The sequence below is a fragment of the Erpetoichthys calabaricus genome, chromosome 3, assembly GCF_900747795.2.
Source record: "Erpetoichthys calabaricus chromosome 3, fErpCal1.3, whole genome shotgun sequence".
Taxonomy (NCBI): Eukaryota; Metazoa; Chordata; class Cladistia; order Polypteriformes; family Polypteridae; genus Erpetoichthys; species Erpetoichthys calabaricus.
In genome coordinates this window covers 240631390-240648396 of record NC_041396.2, presented here as the reverse complement: position 1 = coordinate 240648396, position 17007 = coordinate 240631390, and the positions used below count along the sequence as shown (strand labels likewise).

At 35.1% G+C, this 17007-nt stretch overlaps 1 protein-coding gene across 1 annotated transcript; it reads left to right on the top strand.

The window, feature by feature from the left end:
* The first annotated feature begins 4829 nt into the window (after positions 1-4829).
* LOC114649507 (trace amine-associated receptor 1-like) lies at positions 4830-6178 on the top strand. Its single transcript, XM_028798998.2, has one exon. It carries the CDS (start codon positions 4830-4832, stop codon positions 5886-5888), a length of 1059 nt encoding a protein of 352 aa, XP_028654831.1. The 3' UTR covers positions 5889-6178.
* The last annotated feature ends 10829 nt before the right edge of the window (positions 6179-17007 follow it).

Genomic DNA, 17007 nt, shown 5'->3' with positions numbered 1-17007 from the left:
CTTAGACACCAATGATTCGCGGTATGGACACTGGCCACTTCGTTATCATTTCATACTGTTTCACCAAATCTATAGCAAATAACTAAACTGACTGTTTATTTACGGATATCTGGTAATAGATTGCACACAGCACTTGTTTGCTTGACTTTGTGGTTGAAAATTGTAAATTAGTATAGTTTGTTCTTGCTTTACACTCAGTTCTGCTGGGATATAAATAACCTATAAATAACCTACTAAGTCTTTTTAGCTCAACTAAAATAAGAATTATGTTATTTTTCACTTTAAAAAGTAGTTGGAATATGTAATGCACATTACTTTTAACGTGTTTACCCCCCCCCCCCCCCCAATACTGCTCACGAGATTGTGCACTATATTTTCAGCTCATTAACATAAATATAATGATTTCTGAAATATTGAGACAGATAATTTCAAACAGCGGAAGTAATAATGTGACTGCCCAAGCTTTTGTCTCAGGAAATTTATCTTGTGGGTGATTCTACCAGTAGCTACTGAAATCATGTGTGAAGCTAAGCAGGTGAAGAGTACAATCGAAGTGCACAGACAGCAGTATCCTTAACTGTTAAGGGTTTACACGGCCATATAATCAGGTTATTCATAGGGAAATTTAAAGGTGTTAACTTGGTTTCTCTAACTAGAATGAGGATTTAGATGGCATTTTAGAAACCAAGTTTTCTTTGAGTAACCAGGTTATTAAAGCACTTGTAAATGTACTCAGTGTTAAATTACCCTCTTATAGTGTTAACATGACCCTTAGAATAACCCTTAAAATTAAAAAGGATGCATTGTGTTCTCTAGATAATGCCTTGCACCTCCTCATTATTATAAAATACTTTTACTTTTGGTACTTGGGTATTTTCGAAAGTAGATAATTTTTTACTTTTAGTCAAGTATTTTTTAACTGAAGAATTTCTTACGTCAGTGAAAATTAAAATTTGATGAAGTGTATCTACTTTTACTTATTAAATATTATTTCTGAGTGCTTTTTACAACTTGTTAAGTTTTAATGCATTAGTGACATGCATTAGGTAGAATGATTACTTTTAAAAATAATGAGTACCCCAACACAATACTTATTTTATTGAAGTGAAAGTGATAATACCTGTGTTACTGTTATCTGAGCAGCACTGGTTCTAAAGCAGGAAGCAGGTACATCACTTCTTTGCACGCCACAATTGCATAACCAACCAGAAAAAGAGTGTACTGCGTACAATCTGGCAAAATAAACATATTAAAAAAGTATCAGTTTACTTTTAAACCAGCTATTTACTATAGATATGTTAAAACAGTGTGATCAGGTGATACAGTGGCCAGTGTTCATACCATGACTTTTTCTGTGGTTTAGGTAGAGGATGTAAAAAGAGGATGGATTTTATATCAAAGTACTGCACTAGAACAACTCCGTATATTAATGAAACACAAGAAAATGATCACATTTGACAGTGTTTCTGGTCTGTTTCATGAAGATCCATGTATAAGCTTAGAATTTAATTTATGCTTGCCAGTCCAATGTGCAGTTTTTCATACCAAAGAAGAAAAAGTAAAACACTGCTTGTAATGCCTTGTATTTAATAATCAGCAACTTTATAATATATTTAGTTCCTCTTTTTGTAAATATTACTCGAAAAAGTAGTTTATGAGCAATTAATTCATCACTTACAGGACCATCAGGTAATGGACCTTTTTCAGTCAGGCTTTAGGCCCCAACATAGCACAGAAACCGCGCATTTACGTGTCCTAAATGACGTCCTCTTGGCATTGGACTCAGGACTCTACGTGATTATGGTTCTTCTCGATTTATCTGCTGCCTTCGATACAATCGACCACGACATCATGATCTCTCGACTTGAATCCTGGGCTGGTGTATCTGGCTTAGCCCTCGACTGGTTCAGGTCATATTTCTGCAATAGGACTCTTAGAGTCATGATAGACGATTTTTCATCTGAATCAGTCCCACTCCCATGTGGTGTCCCCCAGGGTTCCATTTTGGGGCCACTACTTTTTTCAATTTACATCCTGCCTTTAGGTGCAATTTTTAGAAAACATGCAATCTTATATCACCTATATGCTGATGATTTCCAAATTTATTTCTCCCTCAAGTCAACTGACTCCACTAAACCTCTTCTCGACTGCTTATCTGATATTAAGGACTGGCTGGCTGTAAACTTCCTTCACCTGAACGATTCAAAAACCGAGGTCATTGTTTTTAGTCCTGACCGCAAACAGACCCTACCCTTTGGCCTCGACTTCCTTCCCATTCCAGTAACTTTGTCTGTTTCCAATCTTGGAATCAAAATCGATATGGTCCTGAAAATGGATGCTCAAGTCAACAGCACAGTAAAATCCTGCTTTTTCCATCTCAGGCGAATTGCCAAACTCAAACCAATTCTGTCTTACCACCTCCTGGAATCAGTAATCCATGCATTCATTACGTCCCGGCTCGACTATTCTAATTCCTGCCTATATGGTATTAGTAAAGCCACTCTTTCGAGACTCCAATTGGTTCAAAATGCGGCTGCAAGGCTTTTAACTGGAAGCAGCAGAAGCCAACACATTACACCGATTTTAAAAACCCTACACTGGCTGCCGGTTAGATTTAGAATTGATTTTAAGATACTCCTCTTAACCTATAAGGCACTAAATGGTCTAGCCCCTGCCTATTTGAGTGTCTTGCTCCATTGTCACAATCCCCCTCGTGTTCTTAGATCCGCAGATCAGCTGCTCCTAACCGTTCCCAAGGCACGTTTTAAAGTTCGTGGTGAAAGGGCTTTTTCCGTCTGTGCACCCAGACTCTGGAACTACTTACCTTTAGTGGTTAGGCAAGCCGCTTCAGTTGCCACATTCAAATCACACCTAAAAACGCACTTCTTCACACTGGCTTTTAATTCTTAACCTGTCTTATTTCCTTTTGCTTTTTGTTATTTCTCTGTTTTATTGGGTCCCTTGACCTGTTTTTTTACTGTCTCTGTTTTAATTATTTCTTAATGTTTGTTTTTTTAATATTTTGCTTTTAGTTTTGCTTGTTTTTACTGTACAGCGCTTCGGTCAGTTGTAATGCTGTGTTTTTAAGCGCTCAACAAATAAAAATGGTATGGTATGGTATGGTAAATAATACATAAAAGGAACTGATACTTTTAAAAAGTAACAAATCTCCCACAACATGGTGCTTTTATGTTAAGAATTTATGATCAAGTTGATCATGATATTGGTAGATCAATCCCCTTTTAGTGGAGAACTGAAGGTCTGTGTGTTCTACTACTGTAGTAGTAATTATTTTGTTTTAAATACAGTACACACCATAGAGTAAATTTGTTTAGATGTAGCATAGTGAACAATGTACAGTATAATACTCTTTTGATCATTTTATTATTTGTACTTTATCGTATAAAATATTTTAAAATCATTTGTAACTTTTTACCTGAGAGAAATGATCATCAATGTTGGAAATTTCTTTTGTTCAGTGTTATGCTGTATGATGATATCTCAATGTGTTATGATTGCGCCATCTAATTATTATATGCAATGAGTCACAGCATTGTAAGCTATATAAGCAACAAAGCACTGAATGATTTGCTCTAATGAGAAGAAAGGAGGGCTTCAGCTAAAGTAAGTTTTGGCATTGTTTTATTTTTTTGCATGTTCTTGTTTTAAGATGTCATATCATTTATAAGTAGACTGAAATCTTAGAAAGATTTTTTTCATCTTTACTTTAATAACCTTATACTATTTACTTTGGGTGAATAGGTGTTGTTAAATTGGCCATAAGGTAGTATGCATGTGTGTTCACCATTACGGGCTAGTGCCCTGTCCAGTTGTTGTTTCTACCTTGTGCTTAATGGTTGCCCTCAGTAGTTGTGTTAGAGAAAATGAATGCCCTTCATAATAAATAACAGATTATATAATATCTAGTGAAAAGTGTGGCTGTTTATGCCTCAACATGTATGCATTTTTATATTTATATGGTGTCATTGGTAAAAAGTACACCTGCTCTCATTTGGGTAGTTATAGGCTAATGATTACGTGTGTCCTCTTTGTCTATGGATTACCAGACTGTTTAGAAATCAAAAAGCTGATGAAAATGAAGGAAGTAATGTAAGAAGGTCTGCTACTATAAAAGAAAATCAAGGGATCTACTTAAAAAAAGCAACACTTTACAATTATCTTTCAGTACGGTTCAAGGCGAGATCAGCTCCAAAATATTCTTTACCTTTAGTGCCCAAACAAGTATAAATTGATAATTAAATTGTAAAAGAGATCTAGTCACACATTTCAGTGCATACATTTTATTTTTTCAGTCTCTAATCAGAGAGGGTATTAGTGCCAGTCCCTTAGCTTATAGGAGAGATAATACACATTTTGTCCCTAACTGAAAACTGCTTGCTGATGTTACTTGTTGCTTGGTAATACCAACACAAAATATAAATCACACTAAGGAAACAGTTCTTATTTTGCATTGTCCTTTGCACCCACAGTTTGTTAACTGGCAAATAAGTTGGATACAATTAGCACAGTAGATTCTACAGAGAAGTTTCATTAGGATTGCAGAAGAACAGCAGAAAAGGTCAGCTGATCAAATACCAGTTCTAGTAATTCTAGTAAAAAGCAAAAGTCATTTATTATGAAATTGTGTTTGAACAAAATATGAACCACTGAAATATAACTAATGGTAACATAAAACTGAAACAAGAATGAATTTTTAAAAAGTATGTAAAAATTGTTTACAAGAACGTTTACATTGTTAAAAATAATGTATTTGTTACAAATTTGGTTGGAAATTATAATAACCAACACTGTATTATATTTTAGGAGCTATGAGAAGAAATATGAACTTGAACTTCACTTTGAATGAAAATTCTGAAATTGTCCAGTATTGTTATGATTCTGTAAAAAGCTCATGTCAGAAACGTCCTTACGCAATCTCTGTCCGCATCCTTATATATGTATTTCTGTGGATGACAATCATTGTCACTGTTGTTGGAAACCTACTGGTCATTATTTCTATTTCTCATTTTAGAGTACTTCACTCCCCAACAAATTATTTTATATTGTCTTTGGCAGTTGTTGATTTATGTTTGGGAGGATTTATAATGCCACCTGTTATGGTTCGAAGTGTAGAGACATGCTGGTATTTTGGGGAATTCTTCTGCAAGTTTCATCTCAGTACACTTATCATGCTTTGTACTGCCTCTATTATTCATCTGTCTGTTATATCTATCGATCGGTACTATGCAGTGTGCCACCCATTAAGATACAAAACAAAGATCACCCTATCTATAACTGTTAACATAATCTGTACCAGCTGGGTTGTTTCTGCTGTGCTTGGATTTGGAATTGTGTTTCTAGAGTTAAATTTAAAGGGTATAGAAGACTTCTACAATACGAATATTAATTGTGTAGGCAGCTGTATTTTAATGCAAAATGAAGCGTCTGGACTGCTTTCATCCTTATTTTCTTTTTATATCCCTGGATTTATTATGGTATGTATTTATATAAAAATTTTTAAGGTAGCAAGGAGACAAGCAAGGTCAATCAGAGACACAGCTCGTCCCACGCAAATTACTGAAGAAAATGGAGACTCAGCATCCAGCAAAAGAGAAGCAAAAGCTGCAAAAACTTTGGCAATAGTATTAGGAGTCTTTCTAATATGCTGGTCTCCTTTCTTTGTGTGTAATATAATTGACCCCTTTATACATTACACAACATCACCTTTATTGATAGATACACTTTCCTGGTTTGGGCTCCTGAATTCAACATTTAATCCAATTGTCTATGGTTTCTTTTATAGCTGGTTTAGAAAAGCACTCAAAATAATTCTGTTAGGCAAAATATTTCAAAGTAATTCCTCTAGAATAAAACTATATGCAGAATGATTTTTTGTTACAAATTCATGCATATATTTCTGGTGTTTCACAGCTTAGATACACAGTTTAGAAAATGCGGAAATGAATAAACATTAAATATTACATTTTTTGGTTCAGTTATTTTTTTTAATCAAAATGCTTATTACAACTTACTCTATTTTGATTCAGCACATTACTTCAACTGGGCCTTTAAGATAACTGCTTAGCGGAGTATTCCTTTTTTTGTATAAAGTACTGATCTAATGTTAAAAAATGTGATTTATTTCCCTTTTATGTTTGCCTTAATACAGTAAGTTGTGCCAAACCAAAAACATTTCTATGGTAATTTTTTAATGAAACTAAACTTATAAGCATTCAATAAATATTTAGTTTGTTTAGGCATTAAGAATTGATTTTATTTTTTTATTTGTATCACTTCCTCTTTTTACTTCTTATTCCTCCAATCTTGTGGTGTTTCTTTTACTTACCATGATTCCTTTGTTAGTGTTTTGAATGCAAACTTAAAAAGCAAACGAAGCAAACAGTAATAGCAGGAAGTTTTATTAAGATTTAGCTTTGAACAACAGAGTTTTCTACTGAAATGGGAATGCCCATCAGCTCAGGCATTTCTGCCATATGCTTGGCTTGGTAACAGATATATGACGATGTAGTCCATTTTCACATGCACATAAACACACAAGAAGGAAGTTATTTAGAGACACCCAGTTTGACTGCATGGTTTATGTAATATGGTAGAAAAAATGTTTTGTAGGTATGCTATCTAAAATATAGCTGAAGTCATTTTAGGTTATGTGGTGGGATCACATTATGTTTCAGTCACTGTTTCTGTGAACTTAGCCATCTTCAATGTGTTTTCATGGGTTTTAGAAAATCTAGTTTTATGCCATAGTTGAAATATATGCAGGTTAAGTCTGCTGTCTGAAAACTCTAAATTAAATCTGCATGAATAAGTGTAAGTCAGGAAATTAATTGTATCCTATGCTGGTTCAGTTTGTGGTTTGCACGCAATGCTGTAAAGATAAGGCTAAAGATCTCTGCAACCTCTTAATCAATAGGTTGTCAAACTATGGGTCACAACCCAGAGTTTTGAATCACAATAATAGTAAATTAAGGAAGGCCTTGCAAAGGGTTGTCACAGCCTGCATGTGTGATTCTCCAAGAGGACCTAGGGAAGACTATCTGCATTGATTTTCCAAAGCGGACAACCAGAATGACATTTGGCAATGATTTTCCAAGGGAACACCACACCCCTTCCCCCAACATGAAGCACCGCACTGATTGAGAGTCACAAAGATATTAAAGGGTAAAATTGGGTTGCGAGATAAAAAAGCTGAAGAACCACAGCTGGAATGGAATAAGTGAGCTTGTAAAACTGTTTAAATGTTTGATGAATGAACCTTGCATTGTCATTTAAAGTATCTGGATGTCTGTTAACATTCAGGTTTCTCTCTCACCTCAATGTGAATGGAAGGAACAGTATTTCATTTTGTGAAAAAATACTTGATCTCCATATTATACCGATATTATATTCAAATAACTGCTCAGTCTAAACCTCCATGGTAGGTGGAAATAGCACATCTGATGTCACTTCACTTTTTTTGCCATGCTGTCAGAGTAACCTGGGAGTATATTTAATATTGCTGCTTTCAGTTGGTCTAATATTATATTGAAAGAGCACTTTCTAGTTTTACTTTTGTACATTTCTATTCTTCTTTCATAAAGGTTTGATTTGATTAGAGCATTAAATTAAAATGTGATAAAAGTATACAAGTTTATAGATTTAATATCTTAAGGTAAATATAATTTCTGAGAAAACAAGCTTGTATGGAAAAAATTGATTCCTGATTTTTGTTTTTTTAAATGACTGGTTATAACTGAACCTAAAATGCATGTGATACTGAAAGTAGCTTGAGGTACTCGATTGGTGAAGCTGTCTGAATCTAACAGTGAAGTAAAGGTTTTCAGAGAAAACCTGCACATGTGTTAGTTTCCAAAAATAAATATTCCATTCCATTCACTGACAAAGTAAAATGGCATTATGGAAGGATTTAACACTAGAATCCCTGAAAAAGTTGTAATCCCCAGCCACATTAAATTCCTTCGCACCTCTCTTTTGTGTTGTGAATGTGTCGATCAGCACAAACAGGAAGCAGCCTGCTATCCCATCCACCCAACCAAGTCGGACAAAACATTCTCTCAGCTCAAGTCTGTTTATCAGGGTGTGAGGTGCCTGGAGTTGTATGGGGTAAGTAATATATTGTTATTTATATATTTGATGTGTATGGATTTATTTTTCTGTTTTATTTACTTTGGAACAGTGACATTTATTTATCTATCAACAGCCAACGTATAAGAGAACCTATAGCAGATCACATGCCATAAATTGACCTTTTCATTGTATAGCTCAGTAGTTCATTTTCTGAGCATATTGGGTGTAGTGGTTAAGGCTTTGGACTTAAAGCCATGCTACTGTGAGACCAGGAACAAATCACTGAAAAAACAAAAGGAATGAAGTGTATCTCAAATGTTGCATGAATAAATCCATCTTCCAAATAGGTATATGAAAATATTTGGGATATGAGAAGATATCAGTTTGCTAAGAGAAAACTTGTGTGGAACAAAGACCAAATGCAAACTACTAACAGATGTGGTTTGTAGGACACCACTTTCCACTTGTATCTTACAAAAAAAAGGAAAGCATTTTGATATTGAACAGTGAAAACAGCTTGAAAAAAAATGCCAGAAACTATAGTTTCCATTACACTTACTGAACAAAACATTTTTACTTTCTGGAAACAGATCTCAGATAACAAAATAGCATCTAGCCCAAGACTTACTCATAAATAAATGCTTACCATGACATGACACACCTACATGCACACAGGACATAACCTTAGTGATGGATAGTGACAGAGCAACTGAAGTTCAAAAATTCAGCTAATGACTTCACAGTACAATATCAAAACAGTAAAAATATATATACATAAATTATTCTGATACTGTGTCATCCAGTTCATGATAGCCTGTCTAAATCTTCTGGATCCAATTATGCTTGCGTTGAATCCAACTGACTAAACTGAGTTGTTCCTTTATGAGGTTTCAGTGCTGGTTTTACTAATCCATGATATGCTCTATACCATAAAAATCCTTTCTTGATCAAAAATAAATAAAACATAGAAATAAAAAATTATACTTTTAGAAAGTAATCACTTCAATCATCTCTATCTAAAATCTGGATAAAATAAATACATTCTTCTGTCTTTCTACAAAACTTTATTCTTCTATTCAGAAATCTACATAGCATGGTCACTCATCTCAAACGCTCTGTGGTCTGTCTGGTAGCTTCTGTTCCACCTATCATGGTTTCATGTCAACATTTTGTGACCTCTCTATTTCTGGGGCCTTCAAAGAAATTCATTTTGCTGCATCTGCCAGTGTTATTGAGGTTACTGTTCCCTGGTGATGCGTTTCTTCCCAAACAGGCAATATTTTCCTATCTTTCTCTAGAATGGACTATGTCAGTACTCACTTGATATCCCACACTCAATTGGCATCCCACATAATAAACATCCCTAATAACAGGCCAAATAGTGTTTGAACTCTCCCAAATTCCATGTAAGGGGCAAAAGTACTCTGTATTTCACCTTGAAGTTCATAGAAAATGCTATTTACCTGTGTTACATCTTCCTAATACTTGTTCAAGGCCCCCATCATTATCAAAAAGTTCACCAAAATGTCCCTCTGCATGCTTTTGGAGATAGGGGAGGTTCTGGACTCAAACAACATACTGTACATGTAAAATCTACAAAGGCCCCAATATTTCCTTAATTTTGTCAACAAGGTCCTGAATAAAATTTTAATTCAAAATTTTTATTAGTAAGTTGAATGTCTGCACAGACATTCTGCTGTTGGTAACTGAGGGCTAATATGCGACTACCATTAGATGTTCATATCTTCAAGGCATCAATTCACTTTTTCAGATTAACTGAATCCTTCTATGGTTTAATGTATAAGTAGGACAGTCCCTAAAGCAATATCCTGGTGTGTGATATCTAGGGCCCCAACTGCCGGTTGTCTGTGAACAACAGCTAATTCTCATCTCTCAAACTGAGCACCACAAGCTTGGCTGATCTCCACAAGGCTGTTGGGGTAGTTTATTTTTTTATGTGTAATGTGAGGACCAGTCAGGACCATAATTATTAGGCATTGTAGCACAAGCACTTTAATCTTATCATGTATGATTTGAAAACAAATACTCTTTTAATTGGACAGGCCAATATACAAATCCACCCTCCGACTGCTGACTGTGTTCCTGTATTCCCAAGTCTATGTTTCCATGTTGGCAGCATTTATGGTGCATGTTGTCAAAAGTGTTGGTGGAAAGGAAGCAGACAGAGTATTCTCTTTCTTCATATGAAAAATGAAAACACTTTCATGCTTTCTTTTTGGAGATCACACTGTCTCCACTTTCTCTCACACAAATATTCAGGTCACGTATATTTTTGCTACATTTGTAAAAGGAAAAGAAAGACTAATTTTTGTTCAGTTATTGTTATTCCTTGACTGTTGACTCCCTCCCACAGTATTTAATTTGCATCCCTCACTATAAACTTACCAAACTGAGTTAATACCCAAACTACCTTCTTTTAAAAATTTTGGTCTTCACTGTTTGTTAACTTAGTAGTTTCTTCATAAGCTGTCAATCTGCTGTTTAAATATTTTAAATTATTATGGATAAAATCATCTGCTAAATAAACAATTGTAATGAGTTCGTAATAACTGAAGATCATTACAGTACAACATTTAGTGCACTGAGTTACAGTATTTCATTTGTGAAACACATACTATCTCAAAATGCCTAAGTTTCTATTAAAGGCAGTTGGCATCAAGGACCAAGAAGCCACATAAATGAGGGAAAAATAAAATAATGACTGTATTTAGTGCTTTTAAGCAGTCAATAGAAATTTCATATATGCATTGTTGACATGTGTCTGGTTCTGCTCCCTCTTTGATTACGTCATTATGAATACACAGAGAATCTATTTTTGTGAATGAATTTTTGTGTTTCAAGTGTTACTTTCTTTTGAACGCTATAGTTTTCACGTTTGCCTTTTAAGGAAATGTGTGCAGTTACTAGTAAAAGTGATTGTATAATAAAATTAAAAAGTATATATAGTAGAAAAGTACACATAGCACCAAGAATTTTCACCTACATTTGAATATATTTGAATGTTTACTTATTTTTAATATTAGTATTAGTATTTACCAAGACTCCAAGGATTTGCTACTCTCAAGCCATAAACATGTTTTAACTCTAAAAAGAGAGCAGATTGAAAAAGTTAAAAGGGTATAACAATTCTAAGTTATAAATAATCATTAATGTCGTGCAGAGCACCACTTTAAAACCATACCTTTTATTGTTTTTTGTCTCCTTTTTTTAATTATTTTTTTATTGAAAAAAATTAGTTGCAGGTATATGCTTTTATTTCACCATTAAATTAGGCTGTTTATTTGAAATAAACCCCAGTAAAACAGAAATTTGTCAAACAAAGTAAAAGTGATGTTTTTTTAAATGTGGTTTACTATTTTAATAATGCTGTTTTTTATGAACTTGGCATTGAAAATTACATTGTAATTGAACAGCTTATTATGAAGTAAAAAAACAAGGAAATTGTCTCTGTAGTGTACTATGTATCCTTCCAGCATGGAGTTTTAAAGAACTGTTTCATCCATTTTTAACTTGCAATATTAAATGTTGTTTTTGGAAGTCAGAGCCAGACCTGGCACCACTAGACTCTACATACAAATCAAATCTGAATGGAGATCTAATTCATCCTAGGGCAAAAATACAGCATTTCCACACCCACATTCACTTAAGTCAGTTTATAGCGGACTGTCAGCCAAGCTTATACAGTACATGTTTATGATTCTGGTGTTGGAGGCCCACTGATCCTGGAAAAAAAGACAGACACAAACACAGGAATTAAACCCACTTTTCTGGAACACTGAGGTAGTAGAGATCATTGCACCACTGTACCCTCCTGCATTTTTTAATTAATGTGTATTTTCATTAGCAGGATGGCTGATATTTTTACTTACATTTCAAGAATGTGTTTGAATGGCTGCCAGTTGTCAGGCAGACAGGGTGTACTTGTGGTCTCCAGAACCATCCTTTCTCCTTCTCTATAAGTGGTTGATTCTGTTTGTGTTGTAACTCTTTTGCAATTCCCTAATTTCTGAGCATACATGAAACTAGTTCGCTCACTGTGAATATCATCCACTTATTATCTGAATGAGGCATTTAAATACAGGAGGTCATAACTGAAATGTGTTTGGGAAATTTGAAAAATAGAAACTAGTGAATAACTCAAATACCACAGACAGGGTCCAGAAACTCTCTAAAAGTCTAAACCTGACAAAGGTTGGACAGAAAAAAGAATTGATATGTTATTATTACCCAGGGTAGTTACTAGTACTATGGTGTATTTCAAATGCGTAAATTATGGGTGAACTAACTCATATTCTTGAATGAAAAATTGATATGGTTTTATACACTTAGGCTAAATACTGGGGACTATGTTTGCTCTGTCTGGCAACTACTACACTCAAGTGCACCCCTTAGTAGTGTCTCATCCTATATTGGCCCGGTTCATTTTTTTGTATTCTCTAACGTGGGCAAGAATATAACATTTTTGAGTAAGATGGGAATTTATTTTAGAAATTTATTATGAGAGATAGGGAGAGAGCAACATAAGGAGAATGAGCTGGGTTGATGAGAAGCTGAAGCCTATCCAGCAAGCTTTAGGTGAATCCCTGGATGAGGAGCCAGTTCATCAAGTTGTCTGGGTATATTTGTAGAATGGGTTAAGGAAATAAAGCAAAAGTTGATGTTTTTTTTTAAATAGTGACCCTGTTGTTATTGCTAGCTTTTCCATCTGTCATCCACGCTGTCTCTTTATAAAAGTCTCTGCTCTTGTGAGTTGAGAATTTGTACTTTTTGGGTATGATTGGATTTTCAGAATTGCGGTAAATCCTTGCTGTAACCATGAAAAATGTCATGTCTGATTTCTCCTCTTAGTTGGAAATGGACGGTTTGTAGTACTTAAATTATGAAGAAAGCACAACCAAGTAGGATTTAAACAACAACCCTTTGATTCTCCTTTGTGCTGTTCTGCACGATCAAGCTTCACCCAACACAATATTATAGTAGACAGAAGCAGAGTGGCATTCTCGGATAAGTAATGTTACGCTGTACTCATTTAATATTTTAGTCCAACTTCAGTCTGTTTGGATGTTTCACTTGCTCTGAGCCATCAGGTGTAACTGATGTGTAAACTGTAGCACACAGAAAATAAAAAAAAAAAATACTGGAACCCCCAAGGTCAATATTTTGAGTTCTAAAGTAGTCTAATGTATCTTGTACATATGACCCCAGACAGCAACGATGCAAAATCTGGTCCAGATTGCTTAAAGTGTGAAGAATTGTATAGGGAACATACAGACAGACATTCAGTCTCCCTGTCCCTTCTTATGTGAATGCTAATTAAAGGAGTGTCAGCTTTCCTTCAAGCAGAGATACTGTAAGTAATTTTGTTGCTAACTTATGAATCTGAGCTCAGGCAAAGCTAATAAAAAACTGCCCTGCTGACCAGAATATCATTAATCTTGGTAAGTTATTGGAGAAATTCCTGCACACATATTATATTGTATTCTTGTGAAATGCAATGTGTGTAACTTACATCTTCTCTGAGCTGTCCTTATTATTAGTACTTTAGGCAATTCAGGAGAGAACAACTTAAAGTTTAATAGAACGGACCCATGTTCAGAACATTCTCTGGTAGAACATTGAGTCTTAAATTTGTAATTGCCATTTTATTATGTTGCATTATTATGTAATATTAATGCAAGCTGGTTTAATGCTTATATGTATAGGAAAATGTTCAGAGGCGGCCTTAGGAGTACAAGGGGCCTTGGGCGAGTGTCATATGTGGGGCCAAGAGCCATAAGTGTAGGCTATATACCGTACCACCACACTCACGGGCTTGTCCGCCTCTAATGCTGTATGCCTTATTATTGTTAAAAAACATGGTGCCTTATGTAGGTACCATTGGCCGTTTGATTACATTACGTATTGTAATTGTTCTTATATTGGTTTAGTGGCCTTTAACCAACTTAATTAATGATTCAGAAACATTTTGCAAGCAAAATGAACAAACTAGATAACAGTCGTTTCTGCCGAACCCGCTGGAGTCGGCAAATTTATTTAATTATGGAATACCAGAACACTTGTAATAAAATGAACACTTACCAAACAGCTGTTTTGACAGTCACAGACGGAAGTCCACTTTTCTGGCTTTTCGCTGAGCAAAATCGTTGATAAGATCCTCGTAGTCCAATGTTGAGGCATATTCCTTTTCGATTGAGAAAATAGCTAAACTGCACAGTCTGTTTTGCGACATTGTTGATCATAGATAATTTTTGATAAGCTTCAACTTTGAAAAGCTTCTTTCCGTGCTCGCAACGATCAGAGGAATTAGAAGAAATCCACCACATACAGTATTTCAGTCTATAACGGATTTGAATGTCATGCAGAGGCCCCGCATATTTGTATGATGAGTTGACGGTGACAAAAAAATCTCCTATCGCGGGGCCCCCCTCAGGCATGGGGCGATTGCCCTAGTTGCCACCCCCAAAGGCCGCCTCTGAAATGTTAATTGTGTAATGGTGTGCATTAAAATTATGAATATAGATTATGAGATAGCTGGTATTCATCTGGTGATGCCGTAGGGTTAATAATATGCCTCAAGTTTAATTGTGGTTAATTCCATAGTTTAAATAATTGCTCAAGCAGGTAATTTAAAGACAAAACCGGGCAATAAATTGACCAAAGAAAATTACAGCTTTCTTAAGAAAATTCTTCTTAAAGATAAACCACAATTCTGAAATTGTTGTATTATTATTTAATGTAATAATTGTCCTTCTAAAATCCAGCTTTACTTCACAGATGTATAATACGCCCAATCTGTATGAATTTCACTCATATTTTTTATATTGTGTATCTTTTCAAGTAGTAAGGTTGTGAGATGTTCACTTTTATACTATGTTTTATTTTATTTTATTATTCTTCTCAGAAATAGGGGTGCTTCATCTCCTGCTGTAGTGCATCCCAGTAGGGTAAGCACAGTGGCATATGCATTTGCATGATTCATTACTGTATTCTGTTCTGTTACAAAAAAAAATTGTATGAGGATTGCATAAAAATAAAAAGCAGAATATATTGTGATCGCTAGTTAATGCCCTGCACCTTCTCATTATTATAAAATACTTTTACTTTTGGTACTTGGGTATTTTCAAAAACAGATACTTTTTTACTTTTAGTCAAGAAAAGCCAAGCAAAATGACACCTTTTGCTGGCTAACTAAAAAGATTACAATATGCAAGTTTTCAAGACAACTCAGGCCCCTTCTTCAGACAAGATGTAATACAGAGACTGGAGTTCCCTGTGTTTATATACACACTCTAGGACAAGAAACAACACTGGTAAACCTTTAAATGAGAAATTTTAAATGTAAAAAATTAATAGATTCATTCAGGCTAGGGTTAATTTAACAAGAGAGAAAAGAACAATGTATTGTCAAGATCTCTGGATAAGATAACTGTCCAACAAAGTCTTTTGAAGCTTGTAATGAGTTTTTTCAAAACAATGTGGATCTGTAGACAGGTTGTCTGTCATTCTGAGAGATGTAAACACTCCTCATATCTGGCCATAAAAATCTTGTCTCTATTCAATCCATGTTGTAATGTATTAAATTTTAGCATGAGTTTAACTTTCCATTCTTTTCTCTCTTGCTGTGTTCTGAAGTTGCCCATTAGCACTATGACTTTAAAGTCCCTCTCACAGTGTCCATGGCTGTTGAAGTGGCCCGCTACAGGAACATCTGTGTTGCCATGTTTAATGTGGAACCTGTGTAAATTCATTCTCTGGCGGAGTGTTTGTCCAGTTTCTCCCACATAGAGTGCAGTGTCAGGACATTTCATGCAGAAAATTAGGTAGACTACATTAGATGATCTGCAGGAAAATGATCCCTTTATGTGATGTTCAAGTCGGCAGTGTGGTATAACTATACGGTCTGTATCACAGATGTGGGCACATGTTTTGCATCTTTTCTGTAGGCATGGACATGTGCCATTTTCTGTTGGTTCACTTAGGGAGCTTCGGACAATTAGTTGTTGAAGGTTTGGTGGTTGTCTGTATGCCAGGAGGGGAGGTTCAGGAAATACATTTTTCAGTATTTGGTCATTGTTTAGTATTGGCTGAAGTTCTTTTACAATTTTTCAAAGTGTTTCAAGATGTGTGTTGTAGGTGACAATAAGGGGGATGTGGTTCTTGTTGTCTTTGTTTTTATATTCCAGAAGGTTGCCTCTGGGTATGGCAGTAGCTCTTCTTATTTGAGTGTCTGTTGTTTTGGGGGTGTAATCTTGTCTGATGAAATCTTGTCTGAGCTCCTGCAGTTGTTGATCCCGGTCTGTCAGGTCTGAGCAAATACGATTGTACCGTATTGCTTGGCTGAAAATAATGGAGCGCCTTATATGCTTGATGTGGAAGCTATCACTTTTCAAGTAGGTCCGTCTGTCTGTCGGTTTGTGAAAAACAGAAGTTACAAGGGTGTTGTCTTTCAGTTGAACGGTAGTGTCAAGGAAGCTGACTTCTGTTTTTGAGTAATTCAGCTTCAGCTTTATGTTGGGGTGAAAACAATTATATTCATTATGAAAATGGAGAAGGTCCTTCTCACTGGCAGTCCAGATTATGAAGATATCATCTATGTAACGGAGATACAACATTGGTTTTACGATGCACATTGACATGAAATCTTCCTCCAATTTTGCCATAAATAGGTTTGCATAGTGAGGTGAAAACCGGCAGCCCATTGCAGTCCCCATTTGTTGCAAGTAGCAACTACTTTTAGTAGCAAGTAGCAAGTACTTTTAGTCAAGTATTTTTTAACTGAAGAATTTCTTAATTCATTGGAAATAAAAAATTGATTAAGTGTATTTACTTTCACTCATGTATAATATCTGAGTGCTTTTTACAGCTCATTAAGTTTTAACGCATTAGTAACGTGTTTTA